Genomic DNA, 23,778 nt, shown 5'->3' on the forward strand with positions numbered 1-23,778 from the left:
TAGTGCTAGCCAGCAGACAGGATTATGTCCTTAGTCGCATTGGAAGGAAGGAAATTACGTTACGGTGCACCTCCGACAAAACGGCACATTAATCATATTTTAGAGACATTATTAATTTCACTATAAAAATGCCTCTAATTTTGCTTATTCCATGCATCTCCTCTATAAATACACATATCTATAATTTAATTTGCAACCAAGGATATTAATAGACAATTTCATAAGGAATATTTTGGTATGTTAAAATTTTCGAAACCACATATTATTTATTTCATTACAAGCACCATCGATTTTTAAAGACAAGATTCATTTCTCTCTGCAAGTATAAATGCCCCAGTATCGATGGAGCTCAGGCGCCCTTATGGAATACATATAAAATAATTTTAACAAAAAATTAAACCGCCTTCAAAGACCACTAAAAACCAAAAAATAATTTCACATAACAGGTATATATTGGATACCAATTTTGGATTCGGTGCCTTAGTGCCTAATTAAAATTGCTATCGTATAACGTTCATATAGTGCCACAAACTTATCTGGCCCGGTGTCCGAAAGAGGAACTAACGACGTCATTTTGAAATGTCAATCTGCCTGCCATTCGCTAACATAACTGCCATTGGTTGTTTACTTCATGTATTTATTTTCCGTTTAGTGGTTATAGCTAGCGAAAAATGCTGATAGCTTTCAAAAGTGATGCGAGAAATGTTATATTAAAAGTCTTAAATTTTAAGAAGGAAGAAAATCGTCTTTTAACTGCGATAATACCATTCGAAAAATTGTATGAACGCGTAGTTGCCGCCACAGGTTAGTGTTGCAGGCTTTTGAAAATAAATTCCACATAAAGACTATTTCGCACGTGCTACTAGAATGGATGTAAGTATGAAAATTCAAACAATAAAATGCCTTCTTTGATTGCAGAAGCCTTCAATAAGATAACAGTGAATGAATAAAAAAACTTGAGAACGAGTATAAAAATAGGGATGCATACTTAGACGAGCCTTTCATCATTAATTTATCTAGTGGCAATGAAAGCGAATGTAGTGACTCTGATGATGAAGTGACTAATGAATCAAATAATTCCGGTGGCTTAGGAATAACTGGAGTATTTCAGAGAATACTCGCCATACATTAGATGATCATAATTATTGTGTTAAAATATAAATATTTTCGAGGAATATGTTTTTTTATTTATTTAATTAATATTTACCTACGTTCCTTCAAATCGCCAGATGTTTAATGTCAAGTCGAGGTACACAGGTAGTGTGTGTATAATATCACATTTTTAACCAACTTCAAAAAGGAGACCGATTTGGCATCTACTTATGTATGTTATTATTATAGGAACTGCAATATATTTACATAATATAATAGATTTTTTATGGCTGCCAAACAAATATACAAGTCTTTATAAGTATGTACGTATGTTTATAAATATGTATGTTTGTCCACGCATTTCTCCGAAACTATTAACCAGAATAGAAAATCGATTTAGTACTTTTCAAAACTTTGACCATAATATTTTTGTTCATCGACTTGTTTATTCACTTTATGGAAAATTAATTTTTACTGGCGACACCAAATGCGATGACAGTGACTATCTCACCGGCCCAGATAAGTTTGTGGGACTATACCACGTTGAATAAACCGGTTCTCGTTCACTGTCAGTTAATTGATATTAATATATAAACACACGTAAGACCGTAACACTAGGCAGTATAGTAGAAAGTCTGTAGTCTGTCTGGACGAACAGACAAAAAAATGTCAATGCCAAACTGAAGTTCTGAGAGTTTACGTATTTGTCTTTGGTCAAAAAAAGGGAATTATTATTGGCCTCTTTGTATTGGCCTTTCCGTAGGTCTATAAATTATCTTTATAATTGGTGGAAGCATTAATGTTGAAGTGACCCATTGTTTTATAATTTACATCAAGGGATGCACAAGTACTAGTGTAATAAAACCCACTAATACCACTTACCAGTGGCGATGTATAAAATGGTGCGTTAAGTGTAAACTATCAAAATGAGTTGTTCTGTGCTACGAGTGTTAATGTGGAAACATTTCACCGTCCGAATTAGGCGATATATTCACAGTTCTGTGGAACTTTTAACTCCGTTAATATTTTTTGTTATATTACTTGCATTTAAAGAGAAAATAATACCTACACCGTATTCGGCTGTTGTGGCGCATCAACGAGCTGGAGTCCAGCAGACGGTAAGTCTACACAATATGTTATATGGACGAAAAATCCGTCGCAAACCTTCCGTACTTATAAAATATATAAATTTCGTTGCGATTCCCAACATACCATACAATACAATACAATGTCGTTTTCTTACTGTATTAGAAACAAGTCGATGTATAACACCAATTTATTTCGCTAGAAATGTTAGGTGCCAACTCCCATGTAATAAAGGACGAGAGTATTACCGATGCATCCTTTGGATTAGATTTTAATTTTTTAGTACTTAAATCAGTGTCAGTACTTAAATTTTGACAATCTGATCAACCCAGAATGAGCTCAGAGTGTTTTAAAATCGGGAGAAAATTATAATATAAAACACTGCAATAAAATCCTTAAAATAGTTTTATTTCTACATTTAACAAAAAGTTTGTGATTTTATATCTATATATATAAAAATGAATTGCTGTTCGTTAGTCTCGCTAAAACTCGAGAACGGCTGAACGGATTTATCTTATCTTGGTCTTGAATTATTCGTGGAGGTCTAGGGAAGGTTTAAAAGGTGAGAAAAATTCGAATAATTGCCGGAAAATCCTCAAAACAGCATTTTTCTATTTCCCATACAAACGTTTTCTAACTAATCACGTGAGAGTCAATTTGAGCTTTATTTCTATTGTATAAAGTTTACTGTTGTCTAAGCAATGTAGGTGTGTTCCTAACATCAAAGCAGTGTGCGTTGGAGAACAGAATATAATAATGTAATGTCGCGTTCTGAAACTCAACAAAAGTTATATCGCGGACCCGACTAAATTGAACAGTCACAAAATTTAATATATCATTAGTTATTTGGTTGGCTTCACGATATTATTTCTTTTGTTTTACTTTAAAATGCATGTTTTCGTTATGGACAATTTTTGAGCTACTTTTGCATATCTATACTTATAATAAATCTGTAGAGAGGTCAATTCTGTACATGAAATATATTTCCAAAATAACTGGGGGTGATTAGGGATCGATACTGATGCCAAAAATGCAATTAGTAAAATTTTTGTCTGTCTGTCTGTATAACCGTTATAGAAACAAAAACTACTCAACGAATTTTAACTTAACTTGGTACAATTATTTTTCATACTCCTGAGCTGGTTATAGTATACTTTTCATCACGCTACAATTAATAGGAGCATAGCAGTGATGGAAAATGTTGGGAAAACGGGAGAAGTTACTCCATTTTTTAAGCTTTAAGCCGTCATTTCGTGTGCAACCTTAATAGTTAAAAGTTCCTTCGATTTCACCAGGATCCCATCATCAGACCCTGACCGGACAATCGGACCACCTGCATACCACCATACATTAAAAAAACATCCCGACAAATTGAGCACCTTCTCCATTTTTGAAACCCGAAATCCACGCGGGCGAAGCTGCGGGCGGAAGCTAGTTAGTTATAAAATTACTATTGGATTCATTTTTTAAAATGTTTGCCGTATATTATTGCTGCTATTGTAATATATATTTTAGTACTGTTGTGGGTAAAAACTATTCTATAGAGTATATGCATATTTGTTTCAGAATTATAATGGGTAAACTATGTTTATAAACCATTATCAAATTAATAAGTGCCTAAACCAATACTATTTTCCTCCATAAAAATTGCCAGCTTTTGTCCGCAGCTTCACTTATATGAAATAGTTTTTCTACAATAGCTATTTTTCTGGGATAAAAATAAGTAGGGGTAATGTAGGTCTTATTAATGAAAGAATTTTCTAAGTTCAGCAGATACAAACCCCCTACAAACTCAAACTTTTCCTCCTTATGATATTAATATATATTATTACTATTATATATGTATGTTTTTCTGTATTTATTTCCTGTGCTTTCAACAGTTATTATTTAAATTATGATATTAGTCATTACATTATTTCCAGAACACAGCATATTACTATGTGTTATTGTGAAAATAAGTTCTATTTTAAAAGTTAAAACTAATTAAATGACAGCGACGCAGCAACCTCTCAGATATTAGTTTATATTTTCTGACTTAAAAATAGTGTTGGAAATTTAATAAGCCAATATAATCCGCTTTTTTAGACTCAAATGTTAAAATATCTAAATTTACATTTTAAAAATAATAATTACTGCTAATATTGTTATGGAGTTTTGTCATTGAATTATTTTTTTCAATTTCTACCATCATTATGTAAGTAATGTCAAAGTAAATTTTGATATATCCATACTCAAGCAAATAGTTCAGGCTATGTATTTGTTAAGAATTTCATGAAGGAGATGTTCATATCAAAGTACATATTATTAATGTTAAAAATATTCTGTCTGTTAACTGTTGTAGCTAAACCACTGAATTGAATTCGATTCAATTTGGTTTGTAGTTAGCTTGACACCCTGGGAAGAGCATAGGCTACTTTTTGTCCCAGGAAAATATGTAGCGGGACTTTTATTTCAGAAAAACTTCATGCAATTAGAGCCATGAGCAAAATCTTGTATGATATATGGCAGGAAATGATATAATGAAATAATCAGTGTTTGGAATGAACTGCTGGTGGCAGGATATATTTTATATCCACCTCCATAGCAACCATCATACACAAGGTGTTAAAACCTGCCATAGTGGTCCAAATAAGTGTGTTGTGTTCCAGGATCAGCCTGTATATATCCATCAGGCCAGCATAATTGTGGCGAATGCCAAAGGTTAATTATCTCTCGTCCAATGACTTTCTGTGGGATCCAACTCCACCCACCATCAGGTGCAGTCTGGTCACTGCTGTGCCAATATAACAAACAAAAAAATATATAAATTTAGCCTAACCCATATCATATCATGCGAAATATACAAGCCTGGTGAATTGAGCACATATGGCTCACATCAGTTATAATCTAATAAAGATGTGAGTCACAATATTGTTTACAATGTACAATTGTAGTTTACATTTGTAACTAAGTGTTTGTCGCAGCTTCGCCTGTAAGAGTTAATTGGACAAAAGTGCCGCTGTGTATTTTCCTGGAATGAAAAGTCTATGTCCTTTGCTGTGAGTTGTGTATACTCTGTACCAAATTTAATCGAAATCTGTTTAGTTATTTAACCGTAAAAGCGTGACAGACAGACAGAGTTACTTTCGCATTTATAAGTTCTAGGTTTTGCAACCGGCTCCGCCCGGACGAAAAAAATACCGGGATATAAAAACCCGCTTTCTATTAAATAGCTAAAACCCGCTTAAAAAGTTTTTTCTAAACGTTTTTCCCAGGGTGTCGAAATTATCTCCATACCAAATTATATTGAAATCGGTTCAGTTTAACAAAGAAAACTTCAGACATGAGTTATTTTCGCGTTTATAACATAAGTAGCTATGATTCGCCACCTAATTAACGTGTTACCCTTATCTGCTCTGGGTCGTTTACATTTCAACATGGCGCCTCGCGTCATAGAATCGATATTCACTGGCAAGGCGCCAGTAACCGGGCTTACAGCAAGCCAACGACCAGGTAGTATCCTTGGAATGATTGACGCAGCTAGGGGAAGAGCGGGGTGCCCTATCCTATAATGAAGACTATACTCAAATTTTGATTTTTTCCTTTTAATATCTACGATCTATTAAAAAATATGGTAATTTCTTAAATCATATACATATACTCTCCTAGGTATAATTTTCGTTTTGTATGCGTGCGACGCGGCGTCGTCATCCGCTAATGTGACTTCTCGCTCAGTGCGCGCCCCGCCCCTGATCTGTGTTTATGAAGTTGCGGCAAAAATTGTTTGAAATAGCAAATCCATAAACTAGATATATAAGGCTATATAAGTCTTATTTAAATACTAATTAAATAGGTGTAACTAATATTTAATAAGTAATGCTTACAACCTATTAGTAAACATTTGAAAATAATATTTTTTGGCACGGAGTATTTTTTTTGTTATATGAACGTGACAAAGTGGACCTACTGCACCTGATGGTAAACCGAGATGGGTCCAATAGAGTGTCAACTGACGAGAAGTGATTACCTCTCGACAGTCGACACTATTATGTCGGCTTGTTACTCCGGATATACACAGGCCGATCCCAGAACGCGACACACTTACGTGGGCCACTATGGCGGGTTTTAACACCTTGCGTACGGTTGTCGCTATCCGGACGGATATAAAATATATACTACCACCAGCAATTAATTACTTTTCTATCCGTGAGAAACGGTTTTGTTCTTTCAAACAATAGCTGGTAAAGATATTTTGGGATTCTCGATCCGCAGCCGATATGATTATAAACAGAGTATTCGTTGCAGAACATTCTGTTTATAGTTAAATCGTGTTCAGCAAAACTATACGATTCACAAACTAGTCAAGGTTGAGTTAGTATTGATTAAATAAAACATATTATTGAAAATTATTGTTTTTAACAATATAATTTATGTCTAATGCGATCTATCGCATTATCTATCGACTAATTGTATGTACTTGTATCTATGATTATATATTATTGTATCTTCACACACTACTATACTACACAATATTCTCGAATCATATCCATCATCATGTGATATGAAAGAAATACTTAAAATATTCTTTCCTTCCACAGGAACCGTTCACGCTAGGAAAGGAGAATGTACTGAACAGGATCTTTTACTATCCGGATGGTACGCTGCCGGAGCGGTTGATGCAAGATGTCGGGTTGCAGATGCGGAAGCAGAAACTGCCAAACCTGGACGGGCCATGTAAGCAATCCGTAGTCAGAAAAACTAATAAACAAATACAAAACTTCAGACCATTTATACGTTAAGTTAGATTTTATTCGTTTGTCTTAAATAAATTAAACCCAATGAAGATTTTTTGTGAAAATAACATGCTATATCTAACAGTGGCGAAGGCTCCGCATCTGATCCTAATATATATATATCCTAATCCGATTCCTGCCGGCTTCCATTTTTTTTTTAAGTCTGTTTAAGAAGCTTGTTCGTTATTTTACGACTCTGCGGCTTCCATTTCGTTATTATGTAAAATCGAATTATTAGAATGATTTTCAGACCGCATTCATGCATGTTAGTACCTAAGTATATTATGTTGTGTCGGGTGTCCTTTCCGAAAATTTCTCCCTTCGCCACTTCTTGATTCAGATTAGTAAGAAAACTTGTAGAAGTTGAGTCCTTCAAGCTAGTTTTATCGTCCAATCACGGCAAGCTTACTACTGCAAATTATTAATTTCGTCAACATGCGGGGATTCGCATGTGTATAGAATTATTTAAATATTTTAGTATGCCAGAACTTGCTAGTCTTAACTTAGATTAAGGACACAGCCCCTATTAGGTGGTCACCTTGTATCGGGTATGAGAGAGCGTGGCTAGGTACCATTGCCATCATACAACAGTGTTCAAGAACTGTTCAGTTTCGATTCAAGACGTAGTTAATTATGAAAAAATGTTTTTGCAATCCAACTGTACTGTACACTGTACTTCGATTCTTAGGGCAAACGATTTTTTTTTTAAAGCAAAAGTTGTCCGTTTTGTACTGTAAGAAACGATGAAACAGATGCGCATAATTATTTTGATCGTCTGGGAATGTTTCTATTTCTTGCCGGTCGACATTTCCATTGCTTTTATTAACAGGTGCAGTCGAGCAAGTTTGCGCAAACGATAAAAAAACATACTGTAAATGAGTTCTATGACTCGTATAATATAATGGCTACGGCTCTACCTATCCCGTCAAGGATAGGGGTGTGAGCTTGTGTGGGTAATGTTTTTTTTTTTATTTTAGATAAGTGGGCTAGCGGCTACTACGGTTTACACAACGAATCCGAGTTAAACGAGAAAAGTGTCATACAAAACAGAGATGCTGTACTGATTTTTCACGTGAGTTAAGGAGAATAGGCTATTTGACTAGAATCTGGCAACTATTTATTTATTTAGGTGGTGTCAACGTACCTTAAAAATAATGTTTATTTTTTTAATTATGATACCTACATATTTCCTTTTTTATTTATTTATTCATTTAATTAAAATTTTAGAAAATCATAATAAAATACATTTAATTAAACGCTGTCAAAACGCTTTCAGCGGCAATATGGCGTCGATTCAGTGACTTCACGTCACACGTCTGTAAACCGTAAACACATTAGCAGCGGTGACTGTAAATGTTTACAAACGTGTGACGTCATCGTAAATTAACGAACTCGTGGTTCTAGCTAAAAATAAATTAATGTTATTTTGTATTTTTTTGGTAAAAATATTTGTTTAGAAATTGTATAAATATTTTACATATTTATTTGCAAATTGCCTACAAACTCCATAAACTACATAGATGGAAATAAATAAATCAAATATTGTGCATACTGTAAAATAGTCTATTATATTATATCATGGACACATCGTAATACGTACTTGAAAAAAAATATTTCTCGATCTAATACTTGTGAGCTAAACCTATCAAAAACAATGATAAATAAGACCATACAAAAGAATTCGCTAAAAATATGCTTCCATTTTGCAATTATTTATATAAATAAACATAATTTTTTCAAGAAAATAATTTCAATTTAAAAAAATATAACACTTATAAAAATAGAAAATAATTTTACATTTTATATAACCATAAACGAAAATACTTTATTTTAAATAGAGTCTTCTTAAAAATATACAAAAGCTATCTGTCGAGTGAGGTTATAACTAGTTTTTGTTTACAGAATCTGGATGGCACCGACTGGCCGACGACCTTGAACTACACGATACGAATGAAGGGAATCTTCAACACCGAACGCATAGAGCCCATGGACGGACAGCTAGTACCACACGATAACTTCGGTGAGTTCTATACTAGCTTCTGCTCGCGGCTTCGCGTGTACCCCCGAGACAAAACATCCTATACAATGCGAGGATAATGTGGCTCTCTATTAGTGAAAGAATTTTCAGAATCGGTGCAGCTGTTCCAGAGATAAGCTCGTTTAATTGAACATAAGGGAACTTTATAATATTTGTGCTAGGTTTTAAACTTGAATCCGCCAGCGTGATTATCGCTTACAGGAATAGAAGTCCCATTGTATACTTTTGCCTTGCTAGTATTAATATTAATCCGGAACATGGTCGCTATCAGTGGCGAAGCGTCCGTACAATCCGATTCCTACCGGCTTCCCTTTTAGGTTTATTTACGTTTGTGTTTATTTATGTTTTTTTTTTTTTTTTAATTTGATATCACTACTTAGTATTAAACAAAGTCGCTTTCTCTGTCCCTATGTCTCTTTGTATGCTTAAATCTTTAAAACTACGCAACGGATTTTGATGCCGTTTTTTTAATAGATAGAGTGATTCAAGAGGAAGGTTTATATGTATAATAACATCCATTAAATAGTGGAGAAATACTGTTATTTTGTTATGTTACCCGTGCGAAGCCAGAGCGGGCCGCTATGTTTTTATATACAACGTTCACAGTTTTTCTGTAGTGTATTTACTATCAGCATCGCACCCGTGCGAAGCCGGGGCGGGTCGCTAGTGTTAACTAAAGCAATTTTTTTGCCTCGGGTTTCCTTCTGAAAATTTTCACCCTTCGCCACTGGTCGCTATGCTAAATTGTATCTTTGCCATAAATTTATGGCAAGATGAAATGAGACACGAGATGGTTTTTGGTCAGATCTATTTCATGTACAAATGGCGCTTATATACCAATCCGGTACATGACGCACGTGACTAATCACCCATCCAAGCATCTACGTGAGATTATGTGCGATGTTGTCGGTACATATAAATTTTTTTGCGTTTATTTACACTTGTTAAGCGACCCGAAAAACTATTTTCCTAACCCATTCTAACCTAACCAATCACACCAAATACATTGCCAGAAACAAATAAGGCGTTCGTCATTTACTTTATAAATAAAATTGAGAATATTGAGTAGAGAAAGTGTCACTTCAATGTCATATTGTTGCAATCAATTGTAATCGATTGTAGGCAATTGAGCAAATCGAGTGTTGTACAATCTCGCTTATATACAAGTCGAGACGCGCTCCTACTTTAAAAAAAGTAGGAGGTTGTCATTTAATTTCATGTAAATTAGTAAATTGAAATTTGTTGTCGCTAAATTACTTTCGAACGGCAATAGCCTAGTTGTATCGGATTGCCGAGACGAATGTTCGCAGGTTCAAATCCTGACTTTTCTAAAAGTATCTTTGTAAATTAAGACTTGCTTTAACGGTAAAGGAAAATATCGTGATGAAACCTGCATACCAGAGAAGTTCTCTATAGGAATTTGGAGGGTGTGTGAAGTCTACCAATCCGCACTAGGCCAGCGTGGTGGACAAAAGTCTAATCCCTCTCAGTAGTATAGGAGGCCCATACCCAGCTGGGACCGTATATAATACAGGGTTGTATTATTTATTTATTATTAATACTTTCTGACGACACTTTGTAATTCAGGGTGTTGGATGGTGTTTCTACCATTTATGGGCGGTTGTATCGTTTACCATCAGGCGAATAGTAAGCTCGCTTCTTCATTCAAAACAATAAAAAAAAGTGAGCCCTCACGGGACGCCTGGCAGATGTGAAACATCGTGTTCGTACAAGTAATATGCCTAAAAAACAAAATTACAACGGGAACTAAATATATCATACTGAAAAAATTAAGTATTACGATTTTTTTTATAGAAATTGGTGACTATTTATTTATCATACATTTATTTTCATTTAATACATCGTACATTCCACTATAATAGACTGTATACAAGCTGTTGTTTTGCATCCCTGCCATATTTACGCAGCACACACCCACAAAGTGCTTTGACGCACGCCGCGCCGCGGCCGCGCCGACTACAAAAACCTGGCGCCATCCTGTGTGAGAGAGCTATTCGCGTTGCCGTGGGGTCGTATTCTGACTTGTACGTGGGGGTTAATTCTAAATCATCGTAAAATTATTTAATCAAATTTGCGGATTCCAGTTTGAGGTAGGACTTAAATGTATTATTAGATGATTATGTGTACCCATTACAATGGACTAGGGAAAGCAATCTGGATCTCGGCCATATTTTACGAGACTGAGTCTCGTACATTTTTTTACGAGATTTTGCGAGATTGCGAGATTGCGAGATTGAGCGGAGCAATATATTGTTGGCTATTAATAGGGCAATAAAAACTATTTCGAATTAAATTCATTAGCATGCTAATACGCATTGCTAATATGAATTAAAATTATGTGAATTTTTAATTTGCGAATTATATTTCGCAAATCTCGTAAAGCACGAGATCTCGCGAGACTGGATTCATGGTCTCCCGAGATCAGCGTTACGGCTAAAATCACGCGAGATTGCAATCCCTACATGGACTCTTCAAATATGGCGGGGATGCAAAAACACCGCGCCAACAATCCGGTTTGTACTTGCGCCTATAGATGTTTCACATCAAAAAAAACACAGCCACATTTATACAAATAATTAAAACCACTCGACCGCTGCCAATAATAGAAAACCGCTGTCCGTAAGGGTTAAAATAAAACAATTCTGAATTATATGTCATTAAAATACAGTACATACCGCGCGCCATAATGGCCGGATTCACGTTTGTCCGGTCATCAAGTTACTTATTATTTCATAACTAACTGTATATTATTGTCAACAGTGACATGCAATAAATATAAAAATAACAGTATACGGCCTTTTGTAGCTCCCAATTCGTTTCTTTTTGTATGTATTTGTTTCTTGTGTGTAAATAAACAGTCTTACTTATAAACTTGTTTCAACGATAAGAGGTGGCTAAGAATTGCTTAAATAGCTGTTAAAAACATCACCGGTTTCCTAGTTTAAACCTTATTAAGAGGCAAGATGATGGGTTTTTACTTACAGCTGATCGAATAAATTTGTGTTTTAACTAAAACTGATTATGTATTCATTTTCGTTGCCATATTCGGTTCATTGAAATGTATAAAGTAAACTTGTATTTTCGTTTTATGAATCCCTTTTTAATCAGCTACACCTTGCAATACTAGTTATAAATATAAAAACTTTAGTTGCGACTCGCATTTGGTTATATTTTTTTCGAAAATGATTGGAGATTATTCCTCACCAGTATAATCTATTAAAACGGCAATCATAGTGTGCCGGTACTGTAGATTATATTTACCATTTCAGTCATTGAATATCGTCACAATCTGCCTCGGTGGCGTAGTTGTAATGGTACACAGTTAGTGTTGCCCAAATTCAGTCTTGGTCTTGTTCTTGCGTTTTTGCAAGACCAAGACCAAGAACAAGACCGCGTATTTTTAGCAAGACCAAGACCAAGACTGACCGTGCAAGACTTGAGCAAGAACAAGACATAGCCTGCAAGACTCTTGCGTCTTGCAGCTAGGACTTAGCGCTATTTCACTGAGTAGTTAGGTGTAACAGTTCGGTGTATAGGTAGGTACGCTTAGGAATTCTATGAGACGCAAAAACTGTATCAAAGAATATGAAAAACTGGACCTATGCGCATTACGACTAATACCATAAACATAGCGAATAAAAAATATCTATTAAAATGAAACTGAGTGCATGCATAGCTATGTTTTAACCATCGGCACTTTGATAATGCGGCATCAAAGGTTTTGTACTTACTTCTCAAAGAAATTTGCCGCTTTTCGGAAGTACATGGTTATGATACACGCGCCGGCGGCTTCTTTTGAAATCTAAAACAATCGTTGCCGCCACGCCGAAATCATAACATTTGACACTATTTGATTGCCGCCATAGGGCGTAGGTATACTCATGCAAAATAATTTCGAATTTTAAGAGTACCTATAGGTGTTCCAAAGAATAAATAAGTTTCAGAGTGCTTAGAATGAAAATGAATACATTATACTGATCACGCAAGTAGTATTATGATTGGGATAAAATGGTAAGGATAGCCCGACTAGAAATTTAAAAGTGCGACCAATGGGGCCCCTCTTGGGCTTCCCTCTTGGGGCCCACTTTGGGATGTCACGCAAAGCCCTCTTGGGCCCCCATTGGGAAATCCCAAATGGGCCCCATTGGGAAATCCCAAATGGGGCCCAATTGAAAATCCCCATCAGATCCCAATCTAAATTTATAAAAATCTAAAATTTCAAAAATCAAAAATAATTTTGAATTACGGACTCTGATGGTACTATAACTTTATATTTCGATTAGAAAGTGAACTATTGGTTGAATGCATCCTTGTCGTCAGTTGGGCTCGAACTCGGGTCCTCTTGATCATCAGTCGTTCACGTTACCACTGGTCCAAGCGGGAATATTACATTCGTCGCTTTATTTGATGTACATCGAATCAACTAGATGATATTACTAATATTGCGGTTAAATGTTTAATATTTGTTTCTGTTTTTCGTTTATCTTAGTTAGATTTATTCAAGCGGAACTATTAGCAATAATTTACTATTTCAACGTTGGGATTTCCCACTTAAATCCCACTCAAGCCCCAATTAGGAAATGTTAACAATAATTTTTCATTTTTACTTTGGGATTTCCCACTTTGGCCCCACTCGGGTCCCAATTGGGAAATATTAATAATAATTTTTCATTTGTACTTTGGGATACAATGATAAATCGTAAAACTCTTTTATTAAATTTCTTATAAGTTGAAGGTTCAATCTCTTTCTAGACAGATAAGTATTGTTCTTTAAAATACAGTCAAGTTATTGTAATTAATTTGTTTTTACATGTTTTAGCAAATGTAAGCTTATAAATCATAAATGTTTATTAAGAAACAGTTACTTCCATGGAAAACGACATATAGGTCAGTTGATTTTTCGAATTTCTTATCAAATCTTCAGTTATTTATTAATCTGCTTGATCTTTACTATGGCTATGTTAATTTAAGCTCACAATGTTCCAATTCTAATACGTTTTTCTAAGATTTAAAGTAAACTTTAATAAATAGTAATAGACTAATAGGTAATTGCAAGACTTGCAAGACTCTTGCTGCAAGACCAAGACCAAGACCAAGACTGGGAGCGCAAGACCAAGACCAAGACCAAGATCAGGTGTATTGGCGCAAGACCAAGACCAAGACTGGCTAAGTCTCGTCTTGTTCTTGCATTTGGGCAACACTATACACAGTACGAGTACAACTGTCGCGCTAAGGTCCTGGGTTGGAATCCCGGATCGGGCCAAAAGAATTTGTAATGGGGTTATCTATCTTAAAAAATATATACTCAGTCGCAGCTCGGAGTCAGGATGTTGGCGGTGTGATACACCCTTGCATCGGAAACGTAAAGCCGTTAGTCCTTCGCCTGATCTCATTCCGGTCATGTCGGATTGTCTCACCGGACTATGAGAGTGACAGTACAGAGAGTGCTTGAGTATTGCGCACACACTCGTGCACTATATCTCCTGCGTACTTGGCTGATCTCCGTTGCAATTGGCCGTCATGGCCAAAATTCTGTTCGGAAGGGAATCACGAATCATAGTCACACAACTTAAGCAAGATCGAGACTATTTCCATTATGTTTCGTTATTATATATAATTACAATATTAACATTAAATATAAATAATTTCACTATAATATACGGGAAATTTGCTTCATATAAAGATTATATTCATCACAAAATATAACACTATAAAAATTACAGTATAATTTTTATGAAAATGCACTTTTCCGGAATTATTTAAATGCGTACAGAGCTGCGAAGAAGTCTCTGTACCTATTCATGCATTTTTAATTATATTCACATATATAATATAAAAATGAATTGCTGAATGTTTTACTCAGCGCAAATCTCGGGAGCAGCTGAACCGATTTCGCTAATTCTTTTTTTATAATATTCCTTAAAGTACGAGGATGGATCTCACAGTGAGAATTTTTTTTATAAATTGCCTGAAAGAGTCTAAAAATAACACCTTTCTATGTATATTCCCATACAAAAGATTCGTAATAATACTTAAAAGTCAATTTCAACTTAAATACCATTCCATAAAGTTTAAGTGTTAGTCGAGGGGGGTTCCGGGAAGGCAAAACAATTGAGTGACGTTAGTATCGTATAAATATTAATGTCAATATTTATACGATGGAATGAATTTTAAGTGTTTTAAATTTTTTATTTTTTGACATAATGTTATTGTTGACTAATTAAGTACAAACTTTCTTTTTTCTTTTTTTTATCTTACTAGCTGACCCGGTGTCCCGAATAGCAGAATAAGTATTAAAAAAAATTTCAAGAATCGACTGTAAGGCGGTACTAAGTTCGCCGGGTCAGCTAGTCTATCTATATATATAAAAATGAATTGCTGTTCGTTAGTCTCGCTAAAACTCGAGAACGGCTGAACGGATTTATCGTATCTTGGTCTTGAATTATTCGTGGAGGTCTAGGGAAGGTTTAAAAGGTGAGAAAAATTCGAATAATTGCCGGAAAAATCCTCAAAACAGCATTTTTCTATTTCCCATACAAACGTTTTCTAACTAATACGTAGAGTCAATTTGAGCTTTATTGCTATTGTATAAAGTTCACTGTTGTCTAAGCAATGTAGGTGTGTTCCTAACATCAAAGCAGTGTGCGTTGGAGCACAGAATATAATAATGTAATGTCGCGTTCTGAAACTCAACAAAAGTGATATCGCGGACCCGACTAAATTGAACAGTCACAAAATTTAATATATCATTAGTTATTTGGTTGGCTTCACGATATTATTTCTTTTGTTTTACTTTAAAATGCATGTTTTCGTTAGGGACAATTTTTGAGCTACTTTTGCATATCTATACTTATAATAAATCTGTAGAGAGGTCAATTCTGTACATGAAATATATTTGCAAAATAACTGGGGGTGATTAGGGATCGATACTGATGCCAAAAATGCAATTAGTAAAATTTTTGTCTGTCTGTCTGTATAACCGTTATAGAAACAAAAACTACTCGACGGATTTTAACTTAACTTGGTACAATTATTTTTCATACTCCTGAGCTGGTTATAGTATACTTTTCATCACGCTACAATTAATAGGAGCATAGCAGTGATGGAAAATGTTGGGAAAACGGGAGAAGTTACTCCATTTTTAAGCTTCCGTCATTTCGTGTGCAACCTTAATGGTTAAAAGTTCCTTCGATTTCACCAGGATCCCATCATCAGACCCTGACCGGACAATCGGACCACCTGCATACCACCATAAATTAAAAAAACATCCCGACAAATTGAGCACCTTCTCCATTTTTGAAACCCGAAATCCACGCGGGCGAAGCTGCGGGCGGAAGCTAGTATTTTATAAATATTGCTAAATGTATTTATGTGGTGAGTCTGGTCGCGAACAATGGTTGCACGGTTGGCCGCCCGCGAACGTTTTGTTCGTGTCGATTGCCATTAACTCAACAGATTATTTATTTACTAGCTTTTGCTCGCGGCTTCGCCCGCGTGATGGAGTTTACCGGGATAAAAGTCACGCTATATATTTTCCCGGGATAGAAAGTAGCCTATAACCTTCCCATGGTCTTAAACTATCTCCATACCAAATTTGATACAAAATCGTTCAGTAGATTTTGGGAAAATCGATAACATACATACAGAGACTTTCCCGCCCTCACACCCACCACTACAACTCCTGTAAGCCAGGATCAGCAGTGGCACGCATTTTATGACACCGAGCGGTGAAGCTCGGCGAGTCTCAAGGAAAACTAATTTGTCTTTATCCCGCAACGAAATGAATCAAACAGAAAGACAACATCCAGCCAGACAGAAAAGGGGACTTTGTTTTATAATATGTATAGATTTATAACTCGAAAGACAGTCCAGGTATACAACGTTTCGCTCGCGGCTCCGTTCTTTGGCAAACTGTTTCTGCAAATTTTTATTCCTAATAACCCTAAGGTGCAGCGGCGAAAGGTCCATATAACCCTTTTGCTATCGGCTTCCCGTTCTTTTAAGTAAAATATAATTATCATTACTATATATACACATACATTATTATAATTATCATGACTGCCTCGTGGCGTAGTTGTATTGCATGCCCGGTACAATAGCGCTCTGAGGTCCTGGGTTCGAATCCCGGGTCGGGCAAAGTGATATTTGGGTTTTCTGCTCAGTATCAGCCCGGAGTCTGGAATTTGTGCCCGATATGGCGATAGGCTCGCCCCCTATCACATCATGGGACGGAACATACTTGGCGAAAAGTGGGTGCCCTAGTTGCGCCTCCGCATACCCCTTCGGGGATAAATGCGTGATGTTATGTATGTATGTATGTATGTATAATTATCATTAGATTTGCAGACCGCATTAATGTATTTTAATACCTATATTATGTTGTATCAGGTTTCCTTTCGTCAAATTTCACACTTTGCCACTGCTAAGGTGACTTCTACGTAAGTCACGCTCGTATAAAAATATAAGTGACAATTCGACATGAGCTAACCACGATAATGGAATAGCCACGATAAAAATAGTATGAAATATTCATACCCATAGAATACTTATAGCATAACTTTGTACGTTATAAATAAGTGTGTTGTATTTCCGGGATCGGCATGTGTATATCCGGTTCCAACAGGCCGACATAATAGGGGACCGGACAAATGTTCAGAAGGTGTTTTAAATTGATCATTGTGGATATAAATAGCCAAGAAAAATAGTATTTTGTACAAATAAAGCTTAAAAAGTACATAAAACCATGCCTAAATGTTAAATAGCTATAATTCCCGCGCAAACGCTACATTATGTCATTTCGTCTCGTGTGACGTCATACGTGGATAAAGCAACTTGACAAGTCTTGTCATTTGAACAGTGATTCAATAATGCCAGATTAGGGTTATTTACCCTAGATTTAGGGTAAAACTGAATCAGCAGGGTATTTTTTTATGGTAATTTTTGGGGTAATTATACGAGTTAAGGTATTAAAGCTATTGTTTCACGGTATTGTAATAAATATTGAGCTTAGAGAAAAATGTTTCCTACAAAAATTGTAGGCCATGAAACAATTATAATTTTTTATTCAATACAATTTTCGTGTACAGCTAGTTGTTTCTAATAAAATGAGATAATTAAATTAATAATTATTGAAGTGGAAGTGAAGAAAGAAGTGGCGTCTGCATAGATAAGGATATAGAAAAAAAAAGTACCGAATTATTTATGATTGGTTTAAGGGTAAAATTTTAAATTCCATATAAGCCTGGGGTAAAGACAAATTATGATCTGGCAACACTGCATAGACCGTGTTAATCTCAGGCAATCTCAGGTTACTGTGTAACAACCAGAATTCTATATAAATAAATATTCTATTCCATATCATGTGGCAGCTAAAACATAAATAAATACATCTCATAACCATAACCTCCCTGGGTGTACAAATGATTTAATTAATTGAAATATTCATCGATTTATTTTAAACCGAAACACTATTTTTTATTTACTTACATCAAAGTGATCCTCACAGAACTAAATCGGTGAGTCTGCAGACATTCCGTCGTAGGTTCGTCTTGCTAACTGCAACCACTTTATTCGTATATCTGTTTTTCGTGGTACATCAATAAATAATTTGTTTGGTAAAGATATAGAAGTATTATTACATTCAGGTACGACGCAGCAACGATATTTTTTGCGGTCCATTATGATTAACGATTAAACAATCTGTGAACGTTTAGCTGGAAGATGGTAACAACGTCCCGTATAAATTAATATTAATTATTAGAGTAGTTCTGTGTCAAAAAACACATTTAAAGCATTAAAATAACACAACGCGGTATGACATCCAGATGACGTCTGTTTGTTTACATTTTACCCACGTGTGACGTCATGCGCCGTGATTGGTGTTTCATTTGCCGTAAAGAATAGACTAAAAATATTATAATTATTGTATTTTATTTATTGATTTAAAAATGCAAATCACAACTCTTTTACAAAAACAAATATGAGATAATATTTTTAATATTACAAACTTTACTTTAAACTGAATTTCAGATTTTTTGGTAATACCTGTCCGGTCCCCTATTGTGTCGACTGCCGAGGGGTAATCATCTGTCAGTCGACATGCTATTAAACTCTACTCCACTTACGATCCGGGGGGTCAATTGGCAGAGCTCGTATCAAAACAAGTTGCTTGCGTCACCGCCCGCGTGATAAACCTTTCCCGCTACAAACATACGTAACTCACTGTAACTAGGCATACCGCCATCTATATTCTATACGATGTCAACATCTATTTAAAAATTAGAAAAATGTCTTATATTTCTGGGCCCTTATTCTGTATGATAGTGTAAACGCGTAACGCGGCACGCGGCCGTGTCGTGTTATCTTCGAGAAATGTGCGTGGAATGGTATTCTGTAAGCCAAATTTCTATAGTCCTAAACATGATGCGTTGTGTTACGTGCTTGTTACGCACTGTCAAAATAACGTGCGGGATAGAGAATAAGGCCCCTGTAGGTTGATTCCCTATCCTACTCGCGATAACACACCGTAAACGCGTGTTGTCAAAACAAGCTCTAAACACAAACGCGTTTCATACACGCGCCACGATGTGTAATTGAAAAATAGGTATTGTGTATGCCATACGATAGGTTGTCTATGCTTAATATTTTTTATATTATGATGTGTTAATGCGTTCAGAAATCTTTCATCCCCTCGAATCGGCAAGTATCGGTTTTTTGAAAAGGCTTTTTTGTTTGTATTCGTGATATTAAATGATGTAATTCGAATAAATCACTGCCAAACTATATTTAATCCCATTTTTGTATATACTTAAATCTAAGAAACATGAAAGGAATATAAAAATAATTTAAAGAAATTTCTGTAAACTGTGATTGTTTTCAAACGAAAAAATATAACTTCAAAATAATTGTCAAATGTCAATGTCATAGACTTATTTACTTGATTTGTTTACTAAAGCCACATTTTAAAAATTGAATTGAATTGATATATTTAATGCTACTGAAGATTTTACACGAATGCTGTTATATGAGTAATAGTAAATGCTGTTGTGCTAATGCAGTTTGTGCTAAATTGGCGCTAACAACATATATTAAGAGGAATTCTACGGACCTTCCATCATAAAATTTGTTGCAAAATCGTTAAGGCATTAACTCAATTTTTTTATTTAATTAAATAATGTGACGAGGATGCCGTTTATCTGATGATAAGCGATACGACCGCCCATAAACAGTTACAATGCCATCCGGAATTTTGAATTGCAAAGCACTATGTGACGTTCCACAGTAGGTTTTCAGAATGAGACAAAGATTTTAGGTCTTATAAAGTAATTACGCTAGTTACAATTTCCTCTAAACTGGTACACATCAGTGCATGGACACAGTTTAACTTGGCTATAGAAACAGACATTGCCGTAGACACCTTATAACTATCAAGACAGACATTCACATATAACAGACTTACCACCAATAATTAAAATAAGTGTATATTGCCTATTAAACGTTATTTTTAAAAATTTATAGCTCTAGTACCTAGTAACTTCTATTAGCCGCTCAACCGGCATTAATCTTTTTGGAATAAATAGTACTCTATTCAATCCACAGCTCACTGTCTGAGTACCATATTTCATACACATTCATTTAGTTATTAAGGTGAAACTGATTAATTAACAAACATTCAAACTCGTGTATAGAAATTTTACTTATGTTATCTAAGACTGAACAACAAATAAAAAATAAAACAAAGATAATGTGTTGTTAAAACTGAGTATATTTTACTATTATTTATTTGGAATATCTTGCATTACATTCACTATCCTGTAAAAGTAAATAATTTTATTATTACATTTGATATTATCAGTTTTGTTAACATTAGTATTCAATGTAAGATGCCTTTGGTCTCCTAAAATAAAAAAGGAAGTGTTTGTACAAACAATTTTAGATTCAACATGATTACATACTTTTGTATGTAATTGTTTAAAATGATTGGGATTACCTACATGAAATTTTTGCTTTGTTTCCCTGGATCGATATTCACATTTTGAAGATTTTGATATTTAATTTAAAGCTGCCTAAGCCCTTGGTTAAGACGTCTACCAATTACTTATAACAACAATAATGTATAACTAGTAAAAATTTCTTCAATAATCTTTATTGTTATCAAACTTTATAGGTACAAAACTTTCACCACAAAGAAACTACATAGTATTAATTGTAATGTACATAATTAAGAAAACATTGTTTAAAAAGATACCTTCATTAGTGTTTTATATTTGTTTGCCTATCTATTTACTAATAGAAATATTACATCGAAGTAATAAAAAAGAAACTTGATTGACCTCAATTGTTGTCAAAAGTCGGGTTGCCAGTAGTAAAGTAGCTTATTTTTCACCGCTGAGCCCATAACACAAATTTGACTATCAAGATACAAAAACATAGGTTTGAATATTAATTCGATCATTTAGGATTTATGTTTGTTTTGTTTCTGATAAGGTAGAATATTATATTTGAGTTTTCACGATGTAAAGAGGATACTATCGTCAATAGAAATTATACAGTCGTTGTATCTAAATAATTAATTTGTCTAAACGCGCATAGACGCGCTGGATTGCCGCACGTTATTTTGACAATTCGTAACATGCCCGTAAGGCGGATGTGTCACACCTCATCGTGTTCATGAAATGTCAAATTAGCATCCAGAATACTCTTACACAGTCATAACACGAAGTTAACGAAACACGCCGTGTTACAAGTTCGACATTGTCGTAGAGAATCATGCCCCTGATAGGAATAAGTTACTGGAATACAAAGGAGAATTGTTTACGGTAACGGCGGTTGTGAAGCGGACTGCCGAGACGAATGTACGCAGGTTCAAATCCCTAGGGCACACACCTCTGATTTTTCTAAAAAAAATATGTGTGTATTCTCTGTGAATTATCGCTTGCTTTAACGGTGAAGGAAAACATCGTGAGGAAACCTGCATACTTGAGAAATTCTCTATTAGAAATTTTCGAGAGTGTGTGAAGTCTACCAACCCGCACTAGCCCAGCGTAGTGGACTAAGGCCTATTCCCTCTCAGTAGTAGAGGAGGCCCGTGGTCAACAGTGGGACAGTATGTAATACAGGGCTGATATTCTTAAATATTACGGTAACTGTGATACAAACCGACAATCGTCTACAATAACAGTTATTAGAATTTAACATTATGTTAAACAATTTCAGGCACAGTTTACGAGGAGTTTATGAAGCTGCAATGGGTTGTGGACGCGAGCTTCATCAACATCACAACCGGCAAGCCCTTGGAACAGGTATGACATATTCATAAATAGTTTTGCTCGCGGCTTCATCCTCATGAAAGTCCCGCTATATATTATCCTGGGATAGAAAAAAGCCTATAACCTTCCCATGGGCTTCAACTATCTCCATACCAAATTTCATAAAAATTCGTTCAGCTAAGTTTGAGAAAATCGATAACATACAGACAGACAGAAAGGGGACTTTGCTTTATAGTATAGATTTACAAAAAGGCAAATTGATTTGGGATTTTTTTGCTCAGTATCAGCATGGAATCGGGAATTTGTGCCCGATATGGCGATAGGCTCGCTCCCTATCATGTCACTATAATACACACGTTGGAAAGTCGGTGCACCAGTGCCTCTGCCTACCGCTTTCGGGATAAAAGGCGTGTCTGTATGTTGTGTATATGACGTGCAAAGAAATATTAATTTTACGCGTAAGTAGTTGGAGAATGAATAATCGTCTTTTTAGGATTCAAAAGTTCAGTCAGCAGATTTTACACTTCCATTCGTGCATGGTGCGAGCGATGAGCCGGTTTATACAAGGCATTCAAAGTTCGATTCCCGCAGTTTAAACGTTTTTACTGAACCAAATGTCCATGTCAGGTCGTCTTTGTGGGACCGAAAAGGCCATAATCGTTCTTGATCTAATTGTAAGTTGCCGCAAGCGATGCCAATTGGCACAATGCAAAGGTCAAGGACCAATAACGTTAAACGTATCTTATGTATTTGGTGATATGACGGTAGGCTCGCCCCCTATTACATCATACGAATGGAACACCATGACGAAAAGTGAGTGCAATATGCAGCTCCGCTTACCTCTTCGGCAATAAAGTGCGTACGTGCACGTGTGCGTGTGTGCGTGCGTGCATGTGTGCGTGCGTACGTGCACGTGTGCGTGTGTGCGTGTGTGCGTGCGTGCGTGCGTACGTGTGTGCGTGTAATTGTAATTAATAAATAATTATCTATCGTTCGCAGAAACTGACCTTCCAAGAGTTTCCGTACTACAGACGAATGGAAAATAAAGTCATCGCGCTCATTTGTATGTTGCTGATCGTGTTGTGCTACATATCGCCGCTGTTGGTGTTCGTGTTCCTGGTATGCAGGCTGCTGGAGGAACGAGCCTCAGGGATACAGGTATGAGCATAAACAAGTTTTGGGTAACGGCTGTATTTCATAAACAACCCTAATATCATATACGATCCAATCCCGAGAATTAACCGATTAACCGAAGATTAAGGTAGAGGTCGCTTATTGAAAAAGGCGGTAAAACAAATAATTTGTAGGCATGAAAAAAATATTTTTAATCGTATTGATCCGTTTCCGTAATTGATTGAATAAAGCGATTTGAATTGTTTATCGAGAACACAAGTAAGTTTGTCGTGTTCCGGAATCGGTTTATGTGTGTGAGGTTAAGAACTGCCGGCCTAGCATGCGCATCACGAGATATCTCGAGAACGAGAGTAGACAAATTGTCGAT

At 35.5% G+C, this 23,778-nt stretch overlaps 1 protein-coding gene across 3 annotated transcripts in view; it reads left to right on the top strand.

The window, feature by feature from the left end:
* The first annotated feature begins 1,590 nt into the window (after positions 1-1,590).
* The window catches only part of LOC115452000 (ATP-binding cassette sub-family A member 3), a 72,140-nt gene continuing 49,952 nt past the window's right edge, over positions 1,591-23,778 (top strand). For 2 of the 3 annotated variants that reach the window (XM_037439087.1, XM_037439086.1), the window contains exons 1-6: positions 1,591-2,210; positions 6,756-6,891; positions 7,928-8,022; positions 8,853-8,970; positions 22,225-22,310; positions 23,277-23,435. In XM_037439087.1, coding sequence (XP_037294984.1) covers positions 2,019-2,210; positions 6,756-6,891; positions 7,928-8,022; positions 8,853-8,970; positions 22,225-22,310; positions 23,277-23,435 — 786 coding nt within the window. In that variant the 5' untranslated portion in view covers positions 1,591-2,018. The remainder of the gene's footprint in view (positions 2,211-6,755; positions 6,892-7,927; positions 8,023-8,852; positions 8,971-22,224; positions 22,311-23,276; positions 23,436-23,778) is intronic. The other variant, XM_037439088.1, reaches the window with a different exon arrangement.

This window comes from Manduca sexta, chromosome 16, assembly GCF_014839805.1.
Source record: "Manduca sexta isolate Smith_Timp_Sample1 chromosome 16, JHU_Msex_v1.0, whole genome shotgun sequence".
Classification (NCBI taxonomy): Eukaryota; Metazoa; Arthropoda; class Insecta; order Lepidoptera; family Sphingidae; genus Manduca; species Manduca sexta.